Source organism: Nelumbo lutea, chromosome 4 (assembly GCF_056320005.1).
Source record: "Nelumbo lutea isolate HS-2025 chromosome 4, American lotus-T2T, whole genome shotgun sequence".
Classification (NCBI taxonomy): Eukaryota; Viridiplantae; Streptophyta; class Magnoliopsida; order Proteales; family Nelumbonaceae; genus Nelumbo; species Nelumbo lutea.
The window spans coordinates 21,087,548-21,110,566 of NC_142687.1; the positions used below are offsets into that span (position 1 = coordinate 21,087,548).

Below are 23,019 nucleotides of genomic sequence, written 5' to 3' on the forward strand. Positions count from 1 at the left end.
TTCTAATGCTCCTAAACTACATGCCCTTTTGACTTTTATTCGCTGAACACAGATTATTATTGATTGCTGGGTGTGCTTTTATATTTGTAAATATGGGTTGCAGAAAAGCTACCAAATGTTGGACCCAACCATCATTATTTCATTGTGATCAGATTAGAAAATCGGTGGTGTTTTACAATTTTGATAGTGTAGGGGTTCCTTGGAATGACATGTATCGTTTTTTAATTCTCAATATGATTCTCGGTTTGATTTCATTTTTGGAGGATGGATTCATGTTTGGTTGGAGGCTAGTCTCTAAATGGCTATCTAGCATTTAACCGGAAGACCCATTTGATCTTCCAACAGCCCATCAATGAAATGATACTGATTGCAAACATGGGCTGTCAGTTGATGTCTGAAATTCTATAACTGGGGGAAAAGTTCGAGGCTTTACCTCATTGATTGGGTTCAACTTGTGAAGATGGACGGTTAATCCATTTCTTTAAGATGCAAAAGAATGAATTTTAGGTCAACAAGCAAACTCTTAGGAATAGTTAAATCATATATGGATGATGTGGATATTCCATTTCTCCTACTCACATGGCAACTGCAAATTCAGACAGGATGGCTTTCTCTGAAACGTCAATGATCGACAATTATTATATCGGATGGATATGGTTTACCAACACACAAGTTATCTTATAAAATAGTAAGAGATATTACATATTCGAGCGGTTGACAAGATCTTTCTATTAGTTGCCCACCATTAATAAAAAAATTCAGCACGGCCACTCAAGTGCGTCAATCTTGCTAATCTCAGCGCTGTTTAAATACTAATTAAATTGGCTTTTTTCCAAGGAATAACGAAAAGAATGTTGATATTAAGGTGGTTGGCTTGTCACAAGAGCTATAAACAAGCAAAGGACTCTTATCTGATTGCTTGGTATTAGTGGTCTCTGACATTATCTAAGATTTGTGTTAAATTATGTTCTATGAATGAATAACTATGTTCTATGGTAAGATTGGAGATCGGATCTGCTCCTCACAGTGCATCTCAGCCCTACATCAGGAATATCTCCCATACCTGTATATTGTTGATGGGATATGTTTTCAATAAAGGGCTGATTTATGCTGCAAGGTTGGTGTGAGGAGCAGATCCCAATTTGTAAGATTGGTGTAAGGAGCAAGCACACTCTGAGGAGCAAATCCGGATTCATGCTTGGTTGAGAACATGTTGGATTTATTTTTGAAAACAACTGATTTGGCATTTGTTTTTGTTTTCAAGAACAAAGCCAAGAGTTTTTGCTTTAAAAGCTAAAAGCAACCATGTCCAACACCCAGTGAAAAGCCATATAACTGATCTCATCAAGCCCGGTTCACCCAAATAGCAAGCAAAAATTTCACTCGCATTACAATTTATAAAGATCATCGTCGGCCTACATGATAATTGGAGTGGAAATTTTTGGGTTGCTAGTTGGCTGGACCGGGTTCAAATAAATGTCAATTCATGCTCAACTGACCCGACTAGAAAGCAGATCACATCACATGATATTACGAAATTGAACAAACGACTGACGTGTCCGTATTTAATTGGGGGTATTAGTCGGGTATACAACAGCGGTGATATAGGTGGGGTCGTGTTGAGAATGGGAAGTGTGATATCTCATGTATGGACGACTTATGGCCGTTGGATAATTGCTCAAATGATTGAACTGAATGACTTATTATTTTGTCTTTTAATAAATAAGTCATTCAGCCACTTCATCGATTATTTATAAAAAGGCCACGAGTAACAAAGCTTTCGTCATACGTACGTTAAATAAAAATAGGGCGATTGTCACACCCCCAGTGTTTTTTAGCAAAGGCCCCTAATCAAGCATCAAGCACTGCACTGGCAAAACAATCCAACTGCAGAATTTTTCGGGCAGATAACTCACGTGGACCCATATAAAAAGGCCACGTGTGCAAAACCTAGGGGAATCCTTTATCCGGTCAGTCTAGCCGGTAAAGCCACTAAACGTTGACGGGGTGATGCATCAATTGACTGGTAATAGCCAGTCTGGCCCCACTTGTTACTGGGGAAGTCTAGTGGACCCCGCCACAGAAGTAAAAAAAACAAAAGCGGAGGAAAAAAAGAAAAACAAAAGATTGGGAAGAAGAACAGGAAGAGAAGCAGCAGTGGACTGAAAGGGGAAAAAAACGCGTTTTTCTAAAGAACATGTAAATTTCCCCCCCTTTTTTTTTCTGTTTTTCTAATTTTCTCTATTTTCTTCACAGACTAGGGTTAGGGTTTCGGGAAGCAAAAATTATCTTCAGCTGCTCTGCAACTTGAATTCCTCTCTTTCTAGAGAGAGAGAGAGAGAGAGGGAGAGGGAGGTTTTCTTTTTTGGAGGTCTTGGAGGTTAGGGTTTTTGTCAGCTTTTGTTATTTCAATTGAGAGATAATGCGGTTGTTCTCTCGGATAAGATGGCGTTCGCTTCGTGAGATCCTCCATGTGTTATTTCTGTTCTGGATTTTCTCATTCTCTTCCGCTGATGCGGTTGATTCCGATAAAGCAGTGCTACTTCAGTTCAAGAACTCTGTCTCGGATCCTTCAGGGCTTCTCTCCGGGTGGAGTTCTGGTGGCGGTGCTGGTCCTTCTGATCACTGTTCTTGGTTTGGCGTCTTCTGCGACTCCAAATCGAGGGTTCTAGCTCTCAATATAACGGGAGGCGGAGATGGCAACAGCGTCGGAGGTAATTCGGAAGCTTTCTCTTGTTCCAAGATTTCTCAGTTTCCGCTTTATGGGTTTGGAATCAGGAGTTGTTCCGGTGGCGGTGGAAAATTGGGGGGAAAGCTATCGCCACTTATCGCGAAGCTCACTGAGCTTAGGGTTTTGTCGTTGCCGTTCAACGATTTCACCGGTGAGATTCCTCTTGAAATCTGGAGATTGCAGAAGTTGGAAGTGCTTGATCTCGAGGGAAATTCGCTCTCTGGAACCTTGCCCCTTGAATTTGGAGGCCTGAGGAGGTTGCGGGTCCTTAATCTCGGTTTCAATAAGCTTGCGGGGGAGATTCCTACCTCGCTTTCTAACTGTGTGGGCTTGCAGATTTTGAACTTAGCTGCTAATGGACTGAATGGGACGATCCCTCAGTTTATTGGCAGTTTTTCGGAGTTAAAGGGGCTTTACTTATCTCTTAATCGTCTGGGTGGGTCTATTCCTGCTGAGCTTGGAAGCAACTGTCGGAATCTTGAACATCTTGATCTTTCTGCAAATTTACTGGTCGATGTCATTCCACTTAGTCTGGCGAATTGCAACCAGTTGCGGTCTCTGCTGTTGTTTTCCAATATGTTGGAAGGAACCGTTCATCCTGAGTTTGGCCGGCTTCTGAAGCTTCAAGTGCTTGATGTGTCGAGGAACAGTCTTAGCGGAACTATACCTTCAGAACTTGGTGGCTGTGTCGAATTGTCCGTCGTCGTTCTCTCAAATCTCTATGATCCCCTGACAGACGTGAAAAATCTAACTGGGGCGACTTCGTTGGGTCTGTCTAGTCCTGCTTATGATGATTTCAATTATTTTCAAGGTGGCATCCCTGCTGAAATTGTAAACCTCCCAAAGCTCAGAATTATTTGGGCTCCAAGAGCAACGCTCGAGGGCAACATTCCTAGCGACTGGGGTGCTTGCAACAGCTTGGAAATGGTTAACTTGGCTCAGAACTTCTTCACTGGAGAGTTCCCAAATTTGCTTCGACGCTGCAAGAATCTTCATTTTCTTGATTTGAGCTCAAACAAGCTGACGGGAGTGCTTGATGGAAACCTTCCAGTTCCTTGTATGACCGTATTTGATGCAAGTGATAACCTCTTGTCAGGATCCATCCCTACATTCAACCAAGGTAGTCTTTGTCCCCGGATACCCTTGTTGAATGCTTATGACTCATCCACTGCGTACTCGTCCTTTTTCACAAGTAGAACTCGGACTAGAAGTCCCTTGCCATCTCTTGGAGCTAGTGGCAGTCTTGCCGTTTTTCACAACTTCGGTATGAATAACTTCACTGGTACCCTCCCATCCTTGCCACTTGCACCTGGAAGAATAGGGAAGCAAACTGTGTATGTGTTTCTTGCTGGTGGGAATAAGCTGACAGGACCATTCCCGGGAAACCTGTTTGAGAAGTGTGATGGTTTGAATGCAATGATCGCTAATGTCAGCAACAATAGGATGTCTGGTCAAATTCCTGAGAACATTGGTACAATGTGCAGCTCTCTAATGCTTTTGGATGCCTCGAGGAACCAAATTACTGGTTCATTACCCCAGACTATTGAGGATCTGTATTCTATGGTTAGTCTTTACTGGGGTTGGAACCAGTTGCAAGGTCAGATTCCAGAGTGTCTTGGTCATGTAAAGGGTCTGAAGTATCTCTCTTTGGCTGGTAACAACCTGACTGGCAACATCCCTTCCAGCTTGGGGCAGTTGCGGTCCTTGGAAGTGTTGGACCTTTCTTCAAATTCACTCTTAGGTGAGATTCCAAAAGATTTGGTGACCTTGGAGAACCTAACTCATCTTCTTCTCAACAACAATAGACTCTCTGGGCAGATCCCACCTGGTTTGGCTAATGTGACATCACTTGATCAATTCAATGTGTCCTTCAATAATTTGTCTGGGCCTATTCCATTGAATGATAATTTAATCAAATGCAGCAGTGTCCTTGGGAACCCTTTTCTTCAGTCTTGCCATATATTTTCTCTAACTGGTTCGTCTTCAGATCAGCAGGGAAGAAACGAGGATCCACTAAATTATACATCTCCTCCACCAGGAAGTGTGGTCAAGGGAAGTGGATTCAATTCTATTGAGATTGCATCAATAGCTTCTGCATCAGCCATTGTTTCTGTTCTTTTAGCTCTTATTGTTCTCTTCATATACACCAGAAAGTGTGCCCCAAGGTCCAGGATCCGAGCAGCTGGGAGAAAGGAGGTGACAGTATTCACTGACATTGGAGTTCCACTGACTTATGAAAATGTTGTGCGGGCCACAGGTAGTTTCAATGCAAGCAATTGCATAGGGAGTGGAGGTTTCGGGGCCACTTACAAGGCTGAGATCTCTCCTGGAGTTCTAGTGGCCATAAAGAGGCTTTCAGTTGGACGTTTCCAAGGTGTTCAACAATTCCATGCAGAGATCAAAATCCTAGGGAGGATGCGTCATCAGAATCTTGTCACTTTGATAGGTTACCATGCAAGTGAATCAGAGATGTTCCTGATATACAATTATTTACCTGGTGGAAATTTGGAGAAATTTATACAGGAAAGGTCCAAAAGGGCTGTCGATTGGAGGATACTACACAAGATTGCTTTAGACATAGCCCGTGCACTTGCATATCTACATGATCAGTGTGTGCCACGCGTTCTCCACCGCGATGTCAAGCCCAGCAATATATTGTTGGACAATGACTATAATGCCTATCTATCTGATTTTGGGTTGGCCAGGCTTCTGGGGACTTCTGAAACCCATGCAACTACTGGTGTAGCAGGAACATTTGGATACGTCGCCCCTGAGTATGCAATGACTTGCCGTGTATCTGACAAGGCCGATGTCTACAGCTATGGTGTGGTACTCATGGAATTGATCTCAGATAAGAAAGCACTGGACCCATCCTTTTCTTCTTATGGGAATGGTTTCAATATCGTTGCCTGGGGATGCATGCTTCTGCGACAAGGCAGGGCTAAGGAATTCTTCACTGCAGGTCTATGGGATTCAGGCCCCCATGATAATTTGGTAGAGACATTGCACTTGGCTGTTATGTGTACTGTTGATTCATTGTCGATCAGGCCTACAATGAAGCAAGTCGTTCAGCGGTTGAAACAACTACAGCCACCCTCATGCTAGCTAGGTAACAGGTCATCATAATTTGATTTTAACATTCGTTTGACATTTTAGAAGGTAAAAATTGAGTTGTAATTCGTGCTCTTGCACTCAGTCCCAATTGTTGGCATCCCCTGAGATTTGGTTTCTGAGTTGTATTTATTCCTTTTTTGTAATATATTTCCACAGCTATTTTTCAAATCTCTTCTCTGAGGGGAAACCCTGCTAAATGAATCTGCAGAAGAATGCAGATTTCCGACCTCTTAAATCTTAATGGACAAATTTTTACAACTCTGTTGCGCATTTGTACGTCAGTTCATTTTCATTTTCCTCCAGTTAAGATGAAAAGCTAAACTTTGAAGAATCAAGGTTCTAAATATCGACACGGGCAGTATCGGCCTGTGTCGGTGCTTTTTTTTATGTTTTACTTTTTTTATTTTTTTTTAAATCGATTCGGGCTGGTTTAAGGCCCGACTACCCTCTGAACCAGTGGCTGGCCCGATACAACCCCTGTAGGGGTGTATTGGGAAGCTAATACGGATTACTCTCAAGGACGTGGTTTCGGTGAATCTTTGCCCCATAACTAGCTTTTGGCAATATTGCCTTTCTTCAGTCAGTGGTGTTAGCGTTTTGAGTTGATATATGTGACGCCATGTCATATATGACTATCATTCATTTTAAGTAGAAAAATGCATGTGTGAGATGTCAATTTGTTGTTTTAGGTAGAAATATTGGTCTGTATTGATCAATTCAAAACATTTAAGGTAAAAAAATCTCTATTATAAATTTTTTATCGACAAAAAATGCAATGACAACAAAACACCACTGCATTTATCATAAAATTGCAACGCCACTGTACTACTCCCTTTTTCCTTTTCAAAATTCCTAATGGGGGATGTTCAGATCACGAAGAAATATGTGATTGGCAGAGGCCACTTCTTCTCACCACTTAGAGAAATTGAAGGCCCGGATCACCTGCCAACAAAATACGTTCCAAATCCTCTACCAATATCATTTACACTGCACATCTCAAACATGGCGGATCCCACTTTTATGGCAGGTCCCAGTCTCATAATGACATGTCCCGTGTTGGATTAAGTTGGTAGAGGGTTGGCATGTATTTTGTTGGCAAAAAATCTCCATTCCCAGGATGGGGATATTGATGGAACATGTTATTCATGTAAGCCATTTGTAGATTTCTCACTAGGGGTTTAAGTTGGGCCTGGTTAGATCGAGTTGAGGTCAATTCTAAGCCAATCCTAGTTGTTGAATCCCCAATCCTAATCCAAACTCAATCCTAAAACTTCATGTTGGGTTTGGGTTGGTCTGATTTCACTACTTTTACCCAAATGTTCTTATTTTTCAGATTCATGGGTTCAGGTTAATTTAATTTGAGCATTATTGCGTGTAAGGGAACATAGTTATCATGTTTTAAAAAAATTGCCTTTAAAATTTTGACATACAATATACATCAAATACATACACACATTTATAAACACAAATACTTGCAGGAAAAATTCATACATATATATATAAAGCATTTTTCAGTAGTGTCTACATGACGGGTATTCCTCCTCCAGACCCCAATACCAAGGTAGAGAGTATAGTATCATATCTTTGGGGTACCATATTAATACCCCTTTTTAAAGATTTTTCTGAAAGCTCTTTTTTAATAGTTAAATAACATAAAAACAAGGTTTTCTGTGAAATTTTGAAATAAAAGCTAAAAATAAAAGATGTATCTGGTTCAAAGTGTCCATAAAAGATGTATATATACAGGGGCGGAGCCAGGGGGTGGCAGAGGGGAGCCATGGCCCCCCTATGCCTTGAAATTCCCTATAATAGCCATTTAAATTTCACATATATTTTGCCCCTTCTATGCATATTTTCTATCTTTTGGCCTCCCCTATCTATGCTTATTATGCTTTGGCCCCTACCAATAAAAAAATCTTACCTCCGCCCCTATATATATATATATATATATATATATATATATATATACATATCTAAACACATGTTTATATGATGTTTGTACATCCAAATAAGAAGTTAAGTTTGAGTTGGTCAATGCCTCAACCCTAACCAACTCAAAATTAAATGGTTTCATATTTTTCAACCCTAACACTAACCCAAATTTTTAATCCAACCTAATCTCACTTTTTCAAACTCAACAAAAGTTGCAGCCCTACTATTCACACTCACACGTAGTTTGTTAGAATCATGGTTTTTAAAAATGAACCGGTTAAGGCTCCAGTTATCGGTTCAAAAGATCCAATCATTCGATCTAAACGACCGGCCCATTTTGACAAAAAATAAAAAAATATTAAAAAACAATCAAAACTGTTCAAACTGTTAATTGGTCGATTCAGCGATTTGCTGACCAAAATCAACGGTTTTGGGGAAAATAAAACCGGTCAAGTGACCGGTTTTCAGTTTTTCTGGTCTGACCGTCTGATCCAGTCCGGTTTTGAAAACCATGGTTAAAATTGAATTTGTCACTCAACCCGGTTCCTCCGTTGGCTTGTAGATGGTTTGAACTCTGAATCAGTCATTCGCGAGGGTGGTGTTCCTACGTACAGTGCATGAAAACGTTGCAAGTTGCTTTATCCAGTTGGGTGTGCAAATAGGTAAGCTGGCTTCGTTATTCGTCTGTCATCGCTTCTGGGCCACGGAACACAACGCAAGACCGATGAGGGTTCTTGTTAATGGTATCATTGTAGGTTAAATAAAATTAATGGGACACCGTTAGGCCGGTTGTTGGATAGGTTTCAGCCCTAACTTAGAACATGCAGCAAGTTTCAGGTTGCGGTAACACTTCAGGTTCAGGCTCGAACTTTTAGGGAGACAATGGATACGGATGTTGGTACTTATGTTGGCTAGGTTTTGAATGAGTGTTTGAGCAGTATTGTATTTGGTATTACCATTGGTACTTGAAATGCTTAAATGAAATGCTTATATTTAATGTGATACCACTCTACCTGATGTAGGACAAGCTCAGTTCTAATCCTTAGATAATGTTGAATGGTTTTCTTGATGAGAGTTTTATGGCTGTTGATGGTTGTAACAACTTATTGAAGGAATAAGAGAAAGTACTTTGAATCATTCACAAGGTGCTTAGAATCACTCTAGGGCATGGGAATTATTCAGCATAGCTAGCATAAGTTAAAGAAAACTCTATATATTTCATTGCCTTTGTGTAAAAGGTCTATACATATTTATGGACTCAATTCATAATAATCCCAAGAGTCAAACTGTTAGACTCAATAATCTTAGTAGAACACAAACTAAGCTGTCATATCCTACTTCAATTCAAAGAAAACTCAATAACTCTAATCTTACTTATGCAATGACACTGAAATTTTAAACATAAACAAACTATAACTAGACAATCAAACCCTATTATTGAACCCCATAAAAAATTGCAAAATTGGCAAAAATACCTATTGTCCAAAAATACAAAAATACATAAAATTCTAATTTTGTCTCTTCATCTCCTGCACCATTCTCCCCTGGTTCAAAAAAAATCATCCTCAAGTATTGAAAAACTTGAGGATGAAAAGTTGATATGCCCCAATTACAAAAAGCTTCCTACAGTTACACGCTTGGACTGTAGAGTAGATGCCATACACAGAACTAGAGAAGGATCTTGAAATAAGTGTATTTATGAAACACTGCCCTCCATAACCATCTTTGTTAAATCACCAATAACATTGGTTTCTTGAACACTTGATTCATCAACCAGCGGTTGTGATGAACCTTCCCCTTGCTTATCCAAACTCTCAACTGCAACTTTTGGAACTTTTCCTTCAACCTCTAGTTTAGGAATCACTGTCTCTATGTGTTCTGCTATCCTTAGTTCTTCAACAATCTCTAGGACTCCTTCCATTGTTAATGTTGGTGGAACTTGTGCTATGTCAAGTTGTAATTCTTGAATTGGTTCTAACTGAACTTGAAAGGTAAAGTTCCCTACTTCCTTACTAGGATATACTACAATCAACACATTTGTATCTTGCACCTGAATTTCTTTAGCTTGCTCAACTTCTATTTTTTCTTGATCATTAGCCTCAAGCTGATCATGGGCGTCAGAAACTTGAATAATTTTTGTTTTTTCTTGGCCTGCACCCTCTTGATTTTTAATATCTACAACTCCTAAAGCTTGAAATTCTTCTTCTTTAGCTTCATCCTCAACTTCAACTCTAGGATAAGCATAAACTTGCAAGGAATCATCTACTTTCTTTTCAACTTTGTACCTTCTTTCCATTGACTTCAAGTTCTTTATTGTAACCTATATTTATTCTTTTGCTCAAAATTAGTCAACTCCATATATAGATCATCATGGAAGTTTAGTGGAATATACTTCTCTTGCAAATACCTCTTCATCTCTACCCATGTACTAATTGGATCATCACTTCTATTTTCTAATTGTTGCTCAAGAGTTCTCCATACTTTAGCATGACTCATCGGCTTCATTCATGCAAATCTAATCCTTTGTTTGTCAAATACATCATGCCAATCAAATTATTCTTCTAGTTCAGCAACCCAATAAAAAAAATGCTTGTGGATTATCATTTCCTTTGAAATCTGATATTTTCCTTTATCTTCTAACATGTTTGAAAACCTTATTCCCATAGCCAACATTATTAGATCTGTTTTCTTCCACCATCTTCTCAAATAAGTAAACCAAAGACCCTTCATATGGTTCAGAAATCCAATAATCATTGATTGTAGACCCATAAGATTGTCTAGAAGATACCCCAAACCTATAGAATCAGTCACTTTGTGAGAACATAGTGAAAAAACCATTAGCTCTGATACCAACTGATGTAGGACCAGCTCAATTCTAGTCCTTAGAGAATGTTGAATGGTTTTCTTGATCAGAGTTTTATGGCTATTCATGGCTGTAACGATTAGAGAGAAAATAGGGAGAGAAAGAAGAGAGAAAATACTTAGAATCATTCACAAGGTGCCTAGAATGACTTTAGGGCATGGGAATCACTCCCCATAGCTAGCATAAGCTAAAGAAAACTCAAACATATTTCTTTACCTTTGTGTAAAACGTCTATACATGTTTTAGACGCTAAACTCATAATAATCCTAAGAGTCACACTATTAGACTCAACAATCCTATTAGGACTCAAACTAAGTTGTTATATCCTACTTCAATTCAAAGAAGACTCAATAACTTTAATCCTACTTATGTAATGACTAAAATTTTAAACATAAACAAACTACAACTTGACAATCAAACCCTGTTATTGGACCCCACAAAAAATCAAAAACGACAAAAATACCCCTAATATCCAAAAATACATAAAATTCTAATATTCACTCTTTCGCTCATGCATCATTACCATGTTGATCTAGTGATCTCTCATCCAATGGGTAGCTTAGGTGGCGTTCGATAGTGTGTAAATATCATGGACGAGACCATTTTGGTCATGCCCATGGTAAGATATAGTGTTCTGGTATGTGTAGATGGTCCCCGTCCACAGAATAACGTGGATAGGGATGGGTTACACACCCCAATTTCTCATCCATAGTATTTTCTCGTGGATCGTCCACATTATGATGTGGACAGTTTGTGAAAAGATTTCAGTGTAATGCACCTACGTTACATTGGTCCAATTACTCTCATTTTATTTAATTTTTTTATAATCTATAATTTTTAAATTTTATTTTTTTATATTTTATCAATAAAATAATATTTTTATTTTTTTAATATTTAAAATTATTTAAAAAATGCAATTTTTGCGAATATATTGATGCATTTTTTTTCAATTTATTTACCATATAAAATGCAAAAATTAGACATTTATGATCGATTGTGTAGATCTCCCATAAAATGTATATGAGATACATGGAATAAAAAAATGTGCACCTACAGAACACCACCATGGGTGTGGACTAGTCCAATCCACACATTTTATCTACAATTTAGAACTGTAGACTTGGTATGGTGTGGATTGGTCCCTACCACAAGGTGTGGTGTGGACTAATCCACATCCACCAATTTCTCATCCATACTACAAAATACCCCCAAGTGCACAAGAATCCTATTAATCTAGGATTTTGGAAGGGGCAAATGTACACAGTCATACCCTTGCATATACAAGGAGGTTGTTTCCAAGATTTGAACCCTGATAACCCAAGTCACAATGGGGCAATCCAACCTTGCGCCAAGGCCCACCCTCCCTGATCTCTCATCGAAATGATCAACCTTAAAAATAAATGTTTTTTAATGATTGGCTCACTAATTACACAGAATAGCATCTAGATTGTAGATCTAATGGTTCTAGAAGCACAAAATAAGAAAGAGAACCTTTGCTTTGGAGGTAGGACTTGTGGGTATTCAATGGTGCATACTCATCACATCATATAAAAAAAATGGTGCATATCCATCTTTGCTAGTATGTGATAAAACAGAATATATCTCTCCACTACCGGATCTTTTGATGGTCACACTGCCACAAAAGATGTGAACTAAGAACGAGGTCATTCAACTGTTTATTCAGGTACAAACCACCACGGTACCAAAGATCACCTCAGGTAATCGATGCCTTAAAAATCCGTCTTGTAGCTCCAAATACAAGCTTGCTCCTCATATTTTACTCATTTGTCCGGGAAATACATAGATTTTGACAAGGCATGCACAATCTTCCGTTTCTTTTCCCCTCCTCTTCTATCCTCTTTAGGAAGTGGCGGATGCAAACACTGTTAATCGGTAATCAGGGTTGTGAACTGATATGCCTTTCCAAGTCTGCTGTGCTGCACTACTGATCAGGGATGCAAACACTGTTTATACTAGTATTAAACCCTTTCTGTTCAAAATCTGATGGTCTGCTGTGATGCACTGCTGCTATGCCTTTCCAAGTCTGAAATTTGTTCTCTTCATATTTAGAGAAACCAACTCTCGAAGGAATTACGTTTGAAATTGCATTATTTCAAGGAAACAGAATGTCAGATACTGAAATAGTAGTTGCTTTTCAAGCTGCAAGTAACTTTACAGACTGCTTTCTGAACATTGAATAACAAAATTCTACCAGCAATGGAAAAAGAGAAAATGAAGCTATCCTATAAATAGACTAGCAACTTAATGTGGAACATAACTAGCATAGAACTTACAATCAAGAGACAGATATTTGTTCAAACTTTTCTATAGGTGGAGATCATCAATGCAATCTTATGTAATAACTTGGTTGCATTGCCGTCACTGGGAGAGGGAGAGGCCCATTCCTGAAAATTATGTAGGCTCCCTGTGAAGTCTGTGAAGAGTCCATCGACTCCAATGGTATTTATCCAGTAATCATACTCTGCATATGGGTCTTGATGAAAGTTGAAATGTAAGAACATGTTCTCATTCCTGTACGTGTATGGGTGCACCTGAAATGGAATCATTGTTAGAACTTCCTCCTATCAAGCCCTTTCAGACCGCACCTTTAATAAGGTGCAATTAGCCAGAAAACACCTAAAAGAATAGCCGGTGCACAAAAACTGGACAAAATTGCTTCAACCATATACCAAACATCTTAAATTGATGCAACGGTTGTTCTGTTATGACTTATGATCATCAAATATAGAGCAAGCCTTTTGTTTCCTGCCAAACTGGAAGGTGGTCTAATTAGGATGGCCAGGATCAAGACCCAAAAAGGCACTTCTTTGGTAGGCCGTAATAAGTAATAACCATATGCCATTTCCACTGTTTTATTTATTATTTTGACAACTGATTGCTTTCCAAAAAAAGACCTTTGACCTGTGGTCTATCCAGGGGCTGATACAAAATTTGGACCGGCAACTAAATGTCATTTGTTAAGAATGCGCACATGAGATCAAGACAATGACTGCAGTTCTGGTGGGAAGATATGCACACCTGTAGGTCATGCGCATGTGCTTTAGCTACAAGATCAGTAGGTGTTAACAAATAATTATTAGCTGTAGGGACAACTGTATCCTTCCAGGGTCCAATTCCAACCACATACTCCTTTATGAATTCAAAGTAACTATCTGAAGTAATCTCCCAGTATGACTGCACAAAAAAATTGCCACTCCATGCTATTAGGTATAATTATAGAATTGAAACCTTTATCATAAGAAGCAAATTGAATAAAAAACAGACCGGGAACTGCAATCACAGTAATCACCAACTTGCTTTTTCCTTTCTTTTTCATAGCCAACTATCTCCAGTATATTGACATAGCTAATCAAATTAAGAATATGAACATTAACAAAATGAACCATTCAGATACCAGATCCCCCTTTTGTTCCTTCAAACTTTGTTTGTTTTGCTATTTTACATTAATACTAGGAGAATTCTTCCATTATATGATCATAAGCACATTTTATAAAGGTAGAGAGATCTTCAAACATGGCTCTACATTGAGAATGCTTTTATCATTTTAGGCAAGATTGCCAAAAAAAAAAAACCCAATGCAAAAGTCTAGTAGATCACAACCAAAGAGGACTATATGAGATCTCTGGCTCCAAAATTCTCCTTATAAATGACTAAACAGACAATTTGTAAAATCTTTTTGGGACCATATGCAATATGACCTGATGCTCAGAATTATCTGATGGAATCCATTCTTTTACCTAGGAAATACAGTAGATGTCCTAATCCCTCGTATATTTGCTATATGGGTGACTATAATTGCCTTAATACCTAAGCTGACTAGCCTCCCATTGGTTTGATCTGATCCCATATCAGGTATACTAGACTGGATTGAAACTTTGAACTGGTGGGCTAGTTGAACTGAAAAATCCATTAGATAAAGCCAGTTAATTCACTGAAATGGGTAAAAAATAACTTTTTCGCTCTTAGTGTATTTCATTTGGTTCATACTGTTTTTATTTTTCAGTACAGATGATATCAGCAGTTCCATTTAGGTCAGATCACTAGCCTGACCAGTTGGACCAACTTGTGCATCACTTACTGACTACTGAGTCAATCTCTCTCCCCAGTTACAAAAATTGCTGGGTGCTGGCTATGCCTGTTGGTAGATGTCTCCAAGATCTCATACATTTCTGCATTACACTTTGTAAGCTTCAAAAACAGATCTAAGTTTTATTGTTAGTATCATGTGGAAAGTCCAAAGCAAGTTATATAGCAAGCCATGCAGCCCAAAGTGGTGAAAACTATGAACCATGTTGACTTCAGACTCCAGTTGTTTCAAAACTGAGAACATGGTTGTTCTATTTTGAGCCATTAAATAAGAAAATGTATAACTTATCAATAATAATAAGAAGAAGAAGGTATAGAAAACCTGATTTGTGTCTTGTGTTGGCACAGTCACATCATCAATTAGGAAGATTTTTGGCAAGTCTATCAGGTTTGAAATGTAAATGAGTGACGTTGGAGCAAATGACTGGATAAATGCTGGTTGATTCAGCCAATCTTTTGACATATATGAACCTTTGTATCCATACTTCTTAAGTGTATCCACAAACTTGTCTTCAAATTTCTTCCCATCTGCCCATTTGACCTGTTGAAAATAGAAGCTTTAGCATTATGCTTACATGATATCTATAAATCTTGCTCACAATGACATGCCAAATTATTATTCATAAGGTGGTAAGATTATGTCTGAAAATAAAAAATGTTCTAATGAAACTGAAAGTTTCATCCAGGGATAACCTAATTTTCTTGAGGGTAAGCCCCTCAATAAGAAGCATAGAACCACTCAACCAGATAAATCTGTTAGTGACTATAAATTGAAGCATCTGAACACAATGCCTTCATTCCTTGAAAACCATTCAATATTAAATAACCCGCATCCTTCCAACAATTTCTTATTCACATTTACAAGAAGAGTTACTCACGTGCTGATTGATAAATACTGGATTTTTGATCTCTGGATAGATCCCTACAACTCTGGGTGCATCTAGTGCAATAGAAATGTACTCTTCAAATGTAATAATTGAGAACTTCCCTGTATAATAAATTGAAACAAAAGAAAAGTAACCACCACTGCACCTAACCAATGAATGTACAGCACAAGCATTAAAATACAAGTGTCATTGTGCAACCAAGATGAGACACCAACAAGAAGTTGGTAAAATGTCTATTGTACTATACTAAATCTTGTTTTAATTATGTAGTAACCACTAATATTCTTGAGTATCAAAACTACACATTAGATTCGTACCAACATCCAGAGGTACAGGTGCCCTATGAATAAAAGAGCCTTTATACTTGAGGCAATCTTGATCAATAAACATTTGGAACATGCCCATGGAAACTACAGGAGTCATGGTGAAGTGAATAGGGAATAGTTGTTATAAATTATAATCACCATTTTCTGACCGCGGTTCACCAGGAAAGACTGATTTTTATCCAGATGTTCTACATATTATTGCCCTAGTACATAGGATACCAATGTAATTTGGTTATCAAAAAGAACAGGGAGGAATCTAATCATTCAATAGGAGAATGGAAAGGATAGAGACCCTTAGAAGCAATCTCATATCCTTTGCTAAGTCCAGATTAGAGCACTTTCCACTAGTATCTTGCCTTGCTTTGTTCTAATGGAGGCTGATGTCATGGCATATGAGCTTGACAAATCAGGGTAGGAAGGAATGCATTATATGCTGAGGTAACAGCTTTGGTTAGTCTGGTATGCTGCTGAAGCACCTGCTTTCTACATTTTGTATCTTCTCTTTTCTCTCTACCATCATTCTGTAAATTAATTATTGAAAGAATAGAAAAGGCAAATGCAAAAATAAAATATATGAGATTAAAACTTTGCTAAACCTAAATCATGGAGGCATAACTTCCCCAGTCATTCTTGAGAATAATCGTATTAATCATCACTTAGTATTCATTTTTTATAGCAATCATCATCATCTAGAGAAATCTTTCTTAGCCGGTGATAGAATTATTTGATATCAAATTCACTGCACATATTATGTATGTGTATCAAAATAAGGTCCAAGCTACAGACCATTGAGCTGGAGTATGCTCTTGATATGTTTTAATCATTTTCATATGTCAGAATACATACAGCATATCAGAAATACAGATTCACTTTTCAAGTATCTTATATTCCACTGTTTAATTAAGACAAGAAAACGATTTAAGTTCTATACAGAGAGGAAGTAACCATTGTATTGTTGATCCCGGAACTTGTACCGCTGCTTCACTCCTAATGACTTCAACTCTTGTAGTGTGAAATCAACTGCACATAGTCAAAACGCTATTTAGTTTATCTAGCTAACCAGCTTTGGTCCCTGGATAGCTGGGACCAACATTGGATAATGGCTTTACTTTTGTACTTTTTATAGAAAAAACAATATAAGCAGTAGGTAATAAATTATAACATTAGATAAAACACATATTATGGAAGGTGTCACAGTAGCAGTAAATTAATTACACTTAAAAACCCAAAAAGAGCAAGCGTTATTTACAGATTATGCAATTAAACGCATTAACTACCTGACATCAGAACAAATTGATTTTATCTTTAGTGGTTTAGCCTTACAAAGAAGAAAAAATAATCTCAAGCATGAGGAAAAGGGAAATATGCATTTGTCTGTATACCACTGAACCAGCCAGTAATGTTCTCCCCTTGGACTTCATAAGTCCTCTTACGATTTGCGAACTCCTTACGTTCTGCAACATCAGTTGTATCATCAAGGGTGACATCATGAAAGCATATGAGGACACCATCTTTAGAGGCAAGAATGTCTGTTTCTATGAAATCAGCACCTTCTTCAATAGCTCTCTGCAAGAACCGACCAAATTTTAGGAGCCTGTTCTTTCTACAGTAGTAAAGAGATAAAGAACAAACAAACAAAAGTATATATGCATCCTTCTGTGGCATGGAAGAACAAACTAACATTGGTTATAAAGAAAAAGGAATGCACTCAAATTTTTAAAGACAGCTTAGCAATTTCATTACCATATTAAAAAACAATAATTCAAATTAACTTGTTTAACAGACAAAATCAATTACATATGTTTAACAAAATCATTCTTTAATTATGTAAACTCATTAAGCAACGTATATCATTTCAGACTAATAAGGCAACTGATTATGACTTATTTATTGCTCATCCCCATATGAATATTTAAACCAAACATGTAACACAACAAGAGAGACGGAGTGCATCTTCTAAGTACATCAACCATACAAATGAAACCAGCATTTTGATTGATATTTACCATGTATGCTGGTGCAGTTTCTTCAGGAAACTCTCCATTTGATCCTCGATGTGCAATATTATATGGGCGAAACGTCTGCAGGGGCTGTTTATTACTTTCAGCTACTTTGCTTGGAAGTGGATAAAAAGGCCTTCCAACACATTCCTCAAGGAGCAAAAGAAATACAAATGGGACAAGCCCTGCAAATTTGAAATGAACCAATTATTTTCTTCACAGGTGAGGTTCATTTTGTCAAGTGCACCTTGCCTGAAGTCTGAATTGAAGTGTGCATTAGCATGGATGCTTATATCTTTTGATTAACCTTGAATTTGATGTAATTTACCATATTGCTGGGTGTACCTATGATGCATTAAAATCAAATCATTCCACCTATTTATGACTTTGACTTAATGTTAAAACCTTCATGTTAATAACAAAACCCTTAATCAGTTGTACTAAGAGAATTTTTTGAAATATTTTTTTCACATAATTTAGATTTGCATATTAAAGTTTCCTTTTTTTACCTATCAAAAAAAGTTTCCTTTTTTTACCTATCAAAAAAAGTTTCCTTTTGTCTTCTTTTTTAGAAAGAGCACCTGATTTTGTTCATACCTGAACCTTGCCTTCCACCTAAGGCTATAGGATGCTCTTGTGCTTTAGCTACACTTCTCACTTTTAAATACTTCAGAAAATCCAATTTCAGTATTGAATTAATCATTATAACCATAAAGAATATTGTAAGAATATGAAGAATAATCTGAAGTCCTGGCCTTGAGAAAACATGAAGCACATGTTGAAGTTAGGAACCTGCATTCTATGTGCACAAAAGGAAATATTATAGCTTAAATATCAACTTGAGCTAATGACTGTAATCATCAGGTGTTCTTTTGGACAAAAGAAAAGGATAAGAAGGCAAATAATGAAATAAAAATCCATGTCTTTGAATGGATGGTTAATGATCTAGTATGTCTCAACTCTTTATTGGTGCAACCTCTTACGTAACCACCTATAGATTGAACAGTTCCCAATACTGCAGTTTTATGGGAGCCATGCCCATGTTATTGCCAAATGTAGTTGGTGGTTACAAATAGTACTTTTGGCTTGTGAGGGAGGATGCCTTCCCCTTAATAAATAACAAGCATCTCTTGTAAGAAGGAATGCTCTAACTTCAAAAAGAAACATAGAACAGCAACTAAAGCGTTTCCATGTCCAGAGTAAGCAAAATACGGTGCAAACCTATTAAGCTATTAACCTTTTCCACTGTCAAAAATTTTAGTGCCTGTTGAAAAAGAGAATGCTCCAACTTCAAAATGAAAAATAGCACTACAACCAGAACATTTCAATATCCAGTATCAACCAAAATATCGTGCAACCAATAACTAAGAGCTTTTCCACAATCAAAGAATCCTAGAAACTATACATTGAACTTCTGTGCTAAACAAACGGGTGAATACAAAAACTACCCTGTCCCCTAAATAGAACAGGCAGTCACCATGAACCCGCCATCGAATCTGGTAATTCCAGGGAAACCATTTGCCACGATAGGAAAATCCAAGGCGTTGACAACCTATAACCATATCCTGTCATACACTTGAGGCCATCTATCAACAGTTACACACAAGTACGTAATCGGCTTTTACCGTCGTATAAATCCAAATGTCACGAAATAAGAAGGAACCTTCCCGAATTTGTTCAGAAAGCTAGCCCTTTCAATCAGGAAAAAAAAAAGAACAGACAAAAAAATAAATAAATCCAGATTTCATTGGAGAATTTGAAGCCAAACAAACATATCTACAAAACTAAAATAACCAACCGATCAAAAAAAGCTACAAAAAGAACAATCAGCTGCGAAAAACAAAATCCTCATTCCACCATCAAGAAAAAAGACCGAAAAACCATCGATACGAATAGCAACGATCCAAACGAAAAGATCAACAACTCGAAAGCAGTCCCGCATTGCACAGATCAAAGTGGTCGAATCTACTCCAACCAAAAATTATGCGAAGAAGCAAGAAAAAGGCAGTCAGAGTGGAGAAAGTGAAAGACTAATTTGTTTAGGGTTTTCAGTAACTATTCAGTTCATGCTTACAGACTGAATTCATGGTCTGATCTCTTCCTCTTCTTCCTTTGACTCCTCCTCCCTTCACGGACGTCCTCGCCCACCACCATTGTTTTCATTGCTTTCCGCGTTCGCTTATATAGGTGTGGGTGTGGGCCAGTCAATGCTAGTTTAAGCGGCCCCACCGCCATGGATCATATACCATTGATCGAATTTGGATCTTGCGCTCATTAGTCATGTGATCATGTCATAGGTTTTCTCTGATTAAACGAGAATATAGTGAATCAAATCTTAGTGGTATATTCGTTCTTTTTAATCAACAATCTTAGTGGTATATTCGTTGGACTGGAGTGTTTAAGGAGTGTTCCTTATCTTTTTTAAATTAAATTTTATTTAATTTTTAACCACTTCTTTCTATCGATGTTGTTGGAATATTCGAATGCAATTTATATACGTCTTTTTATTAAATTATTATAAATAATATTTCCATCATTCTTATGTGATTTTTCAAATCCCCAACTCCAATATTATTATCAAAATCATGGTTTTTTAAAAACAAACCGGTGAGGGGTCTATCAGTTCGAATGATCTGGTCGTTCAGGCCACCCGAATGGCCAACCCATTCTGACAAAAAAATAAAAAAATTAAAAATTTGGAAAACGGTCAAAACGGTTAATTGGCCGGTTCAGCGGTTTGTTGATCAAAATCACGGTTTTGGAGGAAAACGAAAGGTTCTCGATTTTTCTGGTCTGATCGTCCAGTTCGGTCTGGTTTTGAAAACGGTGATCAAAATGAACTCTTAATGTGTTAACATTGAATTTACATCTAATATTAACACATCAATATATCTGAAACATTAACGATATATATTAGAGCGAGATAAAGTGGGTGTTTGGCATTGATGCCATTTTCTGAGAAAATGGTGTCAGAGAAGCAGTGTTTCTAATAACACTCTCATGTTTGGTATTGTTTTTTTTTTTCAAAAAGAAAAAAAAAAGGTTATTCTAGACCACATATTGGAAATCTTTTTTGGCAATAAATCACGCATTGGAAATCAAGAAAGTGTGGTATGGAGCAATGCCAAATTCAATGTTTTTTAAGAAAATGGTGTATTGATGTCAACAGTGTAATGATGTGGCATCATGTTGGACGTTGGATAATATAAATCAATGTTGAAAACATTGATGCCAACATTGATACCAAACAAAACTAATATTGTTTTCTCATAAAATGCCTATATGTCAATCACCAGTTTCAAACAAAAAATAAGCACAATTTTTCGTTACAACTCTACATGCCCATGCCCAACACTGTTTTTATGAGAAAACTATGCAATGTTCACATGCCAAACGCCTACAAAGTACAAGAGATATTTCTCATGTGTAGTTGAATGAATGTAACCAACAATGTATTGTGTAGTCAATAGATCCAAACTTGGTTTGGGTGTGAGTTCAAGCTTTCATTGAAGTGCTTATATTTGCTACTAAAATTAGCTTCGTTAGAAAGTCAATTTTTTAACTTAAATAAATTTTGAACTCTTTTGGATTTTACAATGAACATGTCTTGTTAGCATGCATGTAGGGCCCACCTTGCGAAACAAAATAGACACCACATAAAAAGTCAAGTCAAGAAGCCATATTTGATGAAAACCCCATAAAGCCAAAAAAAAAAAAGTGTCATTGAGCTGCAAAATTGACTTTCTGGTTAAGTTAGTTTTGTTTATTTATCTAAGCTGCTCAGTCCCTTGTAAATGTGTATTGCGAATATCTCCCGTAAAAAAAAAAATGACCGGAGACTGAATCGGGCAAGGGTTTGGTTATCGGGTCGAAGGCTGACCTTTCGACGAACAGTCAGCCCATTTTAACAAAAAAAAAATTAAAACTGATCAAAATCATTCAAACGATTCAAACAATTCAAACAATTAACCACTCGGGTCAGCGGTTTATTGACCAAAATCAACAGTTTTTATGAAAAACCCAATTTTGGGATAATCGAAACTGATCACCTAATCGGTTTCCAGTTTTTTTAGTCCGGTTTTGAAAACCATGATATGCACGGCTGCAAAAGGTTGTAAGGACCAACTCCAATCTCCCATCACAAGTGATGCACTCCCATTTCAACCATCAAAGTATTTCCTTAATGCATGAACTCTTTGATTGGATTAAAAAATCATAAATTGGATCTAAAGAGCAAAACACATTTTGATGATATTAAAATATTCAAATTTTACTTTTTATGTCCTAGGACGTAAAGCCAATGCCAATATTGGCATTATATATGACATTTTTTGTTAACCAGAATAGAGATCAGCGATAACATTTTGATGTTTCTTTCTAGACCATCATTTTCAGTTTCACCACTACTCTCTAGTTACTTCCACCAGTTCACTTGCTTTCATCACACCTTCAGAGAATTCACTTGGGAGGTTTTCTTCAATGTGAATGATTTTTTGTCTTCATTTGTTTTTAAAATTGTAATTTCTGCTCAGTTTAGAAAGAGTATAAATACAAATATGTGGAGTGTAAAATCTTATATTTTGTATTATTTTGTATGTATTTGTACTGTATGTATATTTATATCTGCATTCCTTCCAAACTGAGACTTCAAAAAGGAGTATAAATGCAAATATCTAGAGTACAAAACATTATATTTTATATTATTTTGTATTTATACTTCAAAAAAAAAATGAAACAAACGTTTTCCTTTTTTTTCAGTTTAAGAAGCAAAAATAAGTTGATCTTGTTATGAAAAAAAAAAACAATTTCTATTTTTATAAAAAAACAATATTGAAATACAGATGTTGCATGATTTATGAAAGATAATTTCATGATGATATATATTTGTATGCTTTAAAGCAAAAACAAGTTTTCTGAATCAGAAATAAAAAAATAAAAAAATGATTTTTGGTTTTAGTTTTAGGAAGAAAACACATTTACAGCCAATAACATGTTTTGTGTATTTTATTTCAAGAAACAATTTGTTTTCACACCTCATGGTTATAATTTATCTAGAAAA

The 23,019-nt window shown here is 37.0% G+C and overlaps 2 protein-coding genes across 2 annotated transcripts; one reads left to right on the top strand and one right to left on the bottom strand.

The window, feature by feature from the left end:
- Positions 1–2,123: 2,123 nt before the first annotated feature.
- On the top strand, positions 2,124–6,013 carry LOC148854490 (LRR receptor-like serine/threonine-protein kinase RPK2). Its single transcript, XM_088982134.1, has one exon. It carries the CDS (start codon positions 2,423–2,425, stop codon positions 5,834–5,836), a length of 3,414 nt encoding a protein of 1,137 aa, XP_088838260.1. The 5' UTR covers positions 2,124–2,422; the 3' UTR covers positions 5,837–6,013.
- Positions 6,014–12,722: 6,709 nt separating this feature from the next.
- GDPD6 (PLC-like phosphodiesterases superfamily protein) lies at positions 12,723–20,290 on the bottom strand. The gene is made up of 8 exons (XM_088982136.1): positions 20,035–20,290; positions 17,967–18,145; positions 17,343–17,526; positions 16,906–16,980; positions 15,626–15,735; positions 15,070–15,288; positions 13,680–13,835; positions 12,723–13,192 (listed from the first exon to the last, which is right to left on the bottom strand). The coding sequence occupies exons 1-8, from the start codon at positions 20,045–20,047 to the stop codon at positions 12,956–12,958; spliced, it is 1,173 nt and encodes a 390-aa protein (XP_088838262.1). The 5' UTR covers positions 20,048–20,290; the 3' UTR covers positions 12,723–12,955.
- Between the last annotated feature and the right edge of the window lie 2,729 nt (positions 20,291–23,019).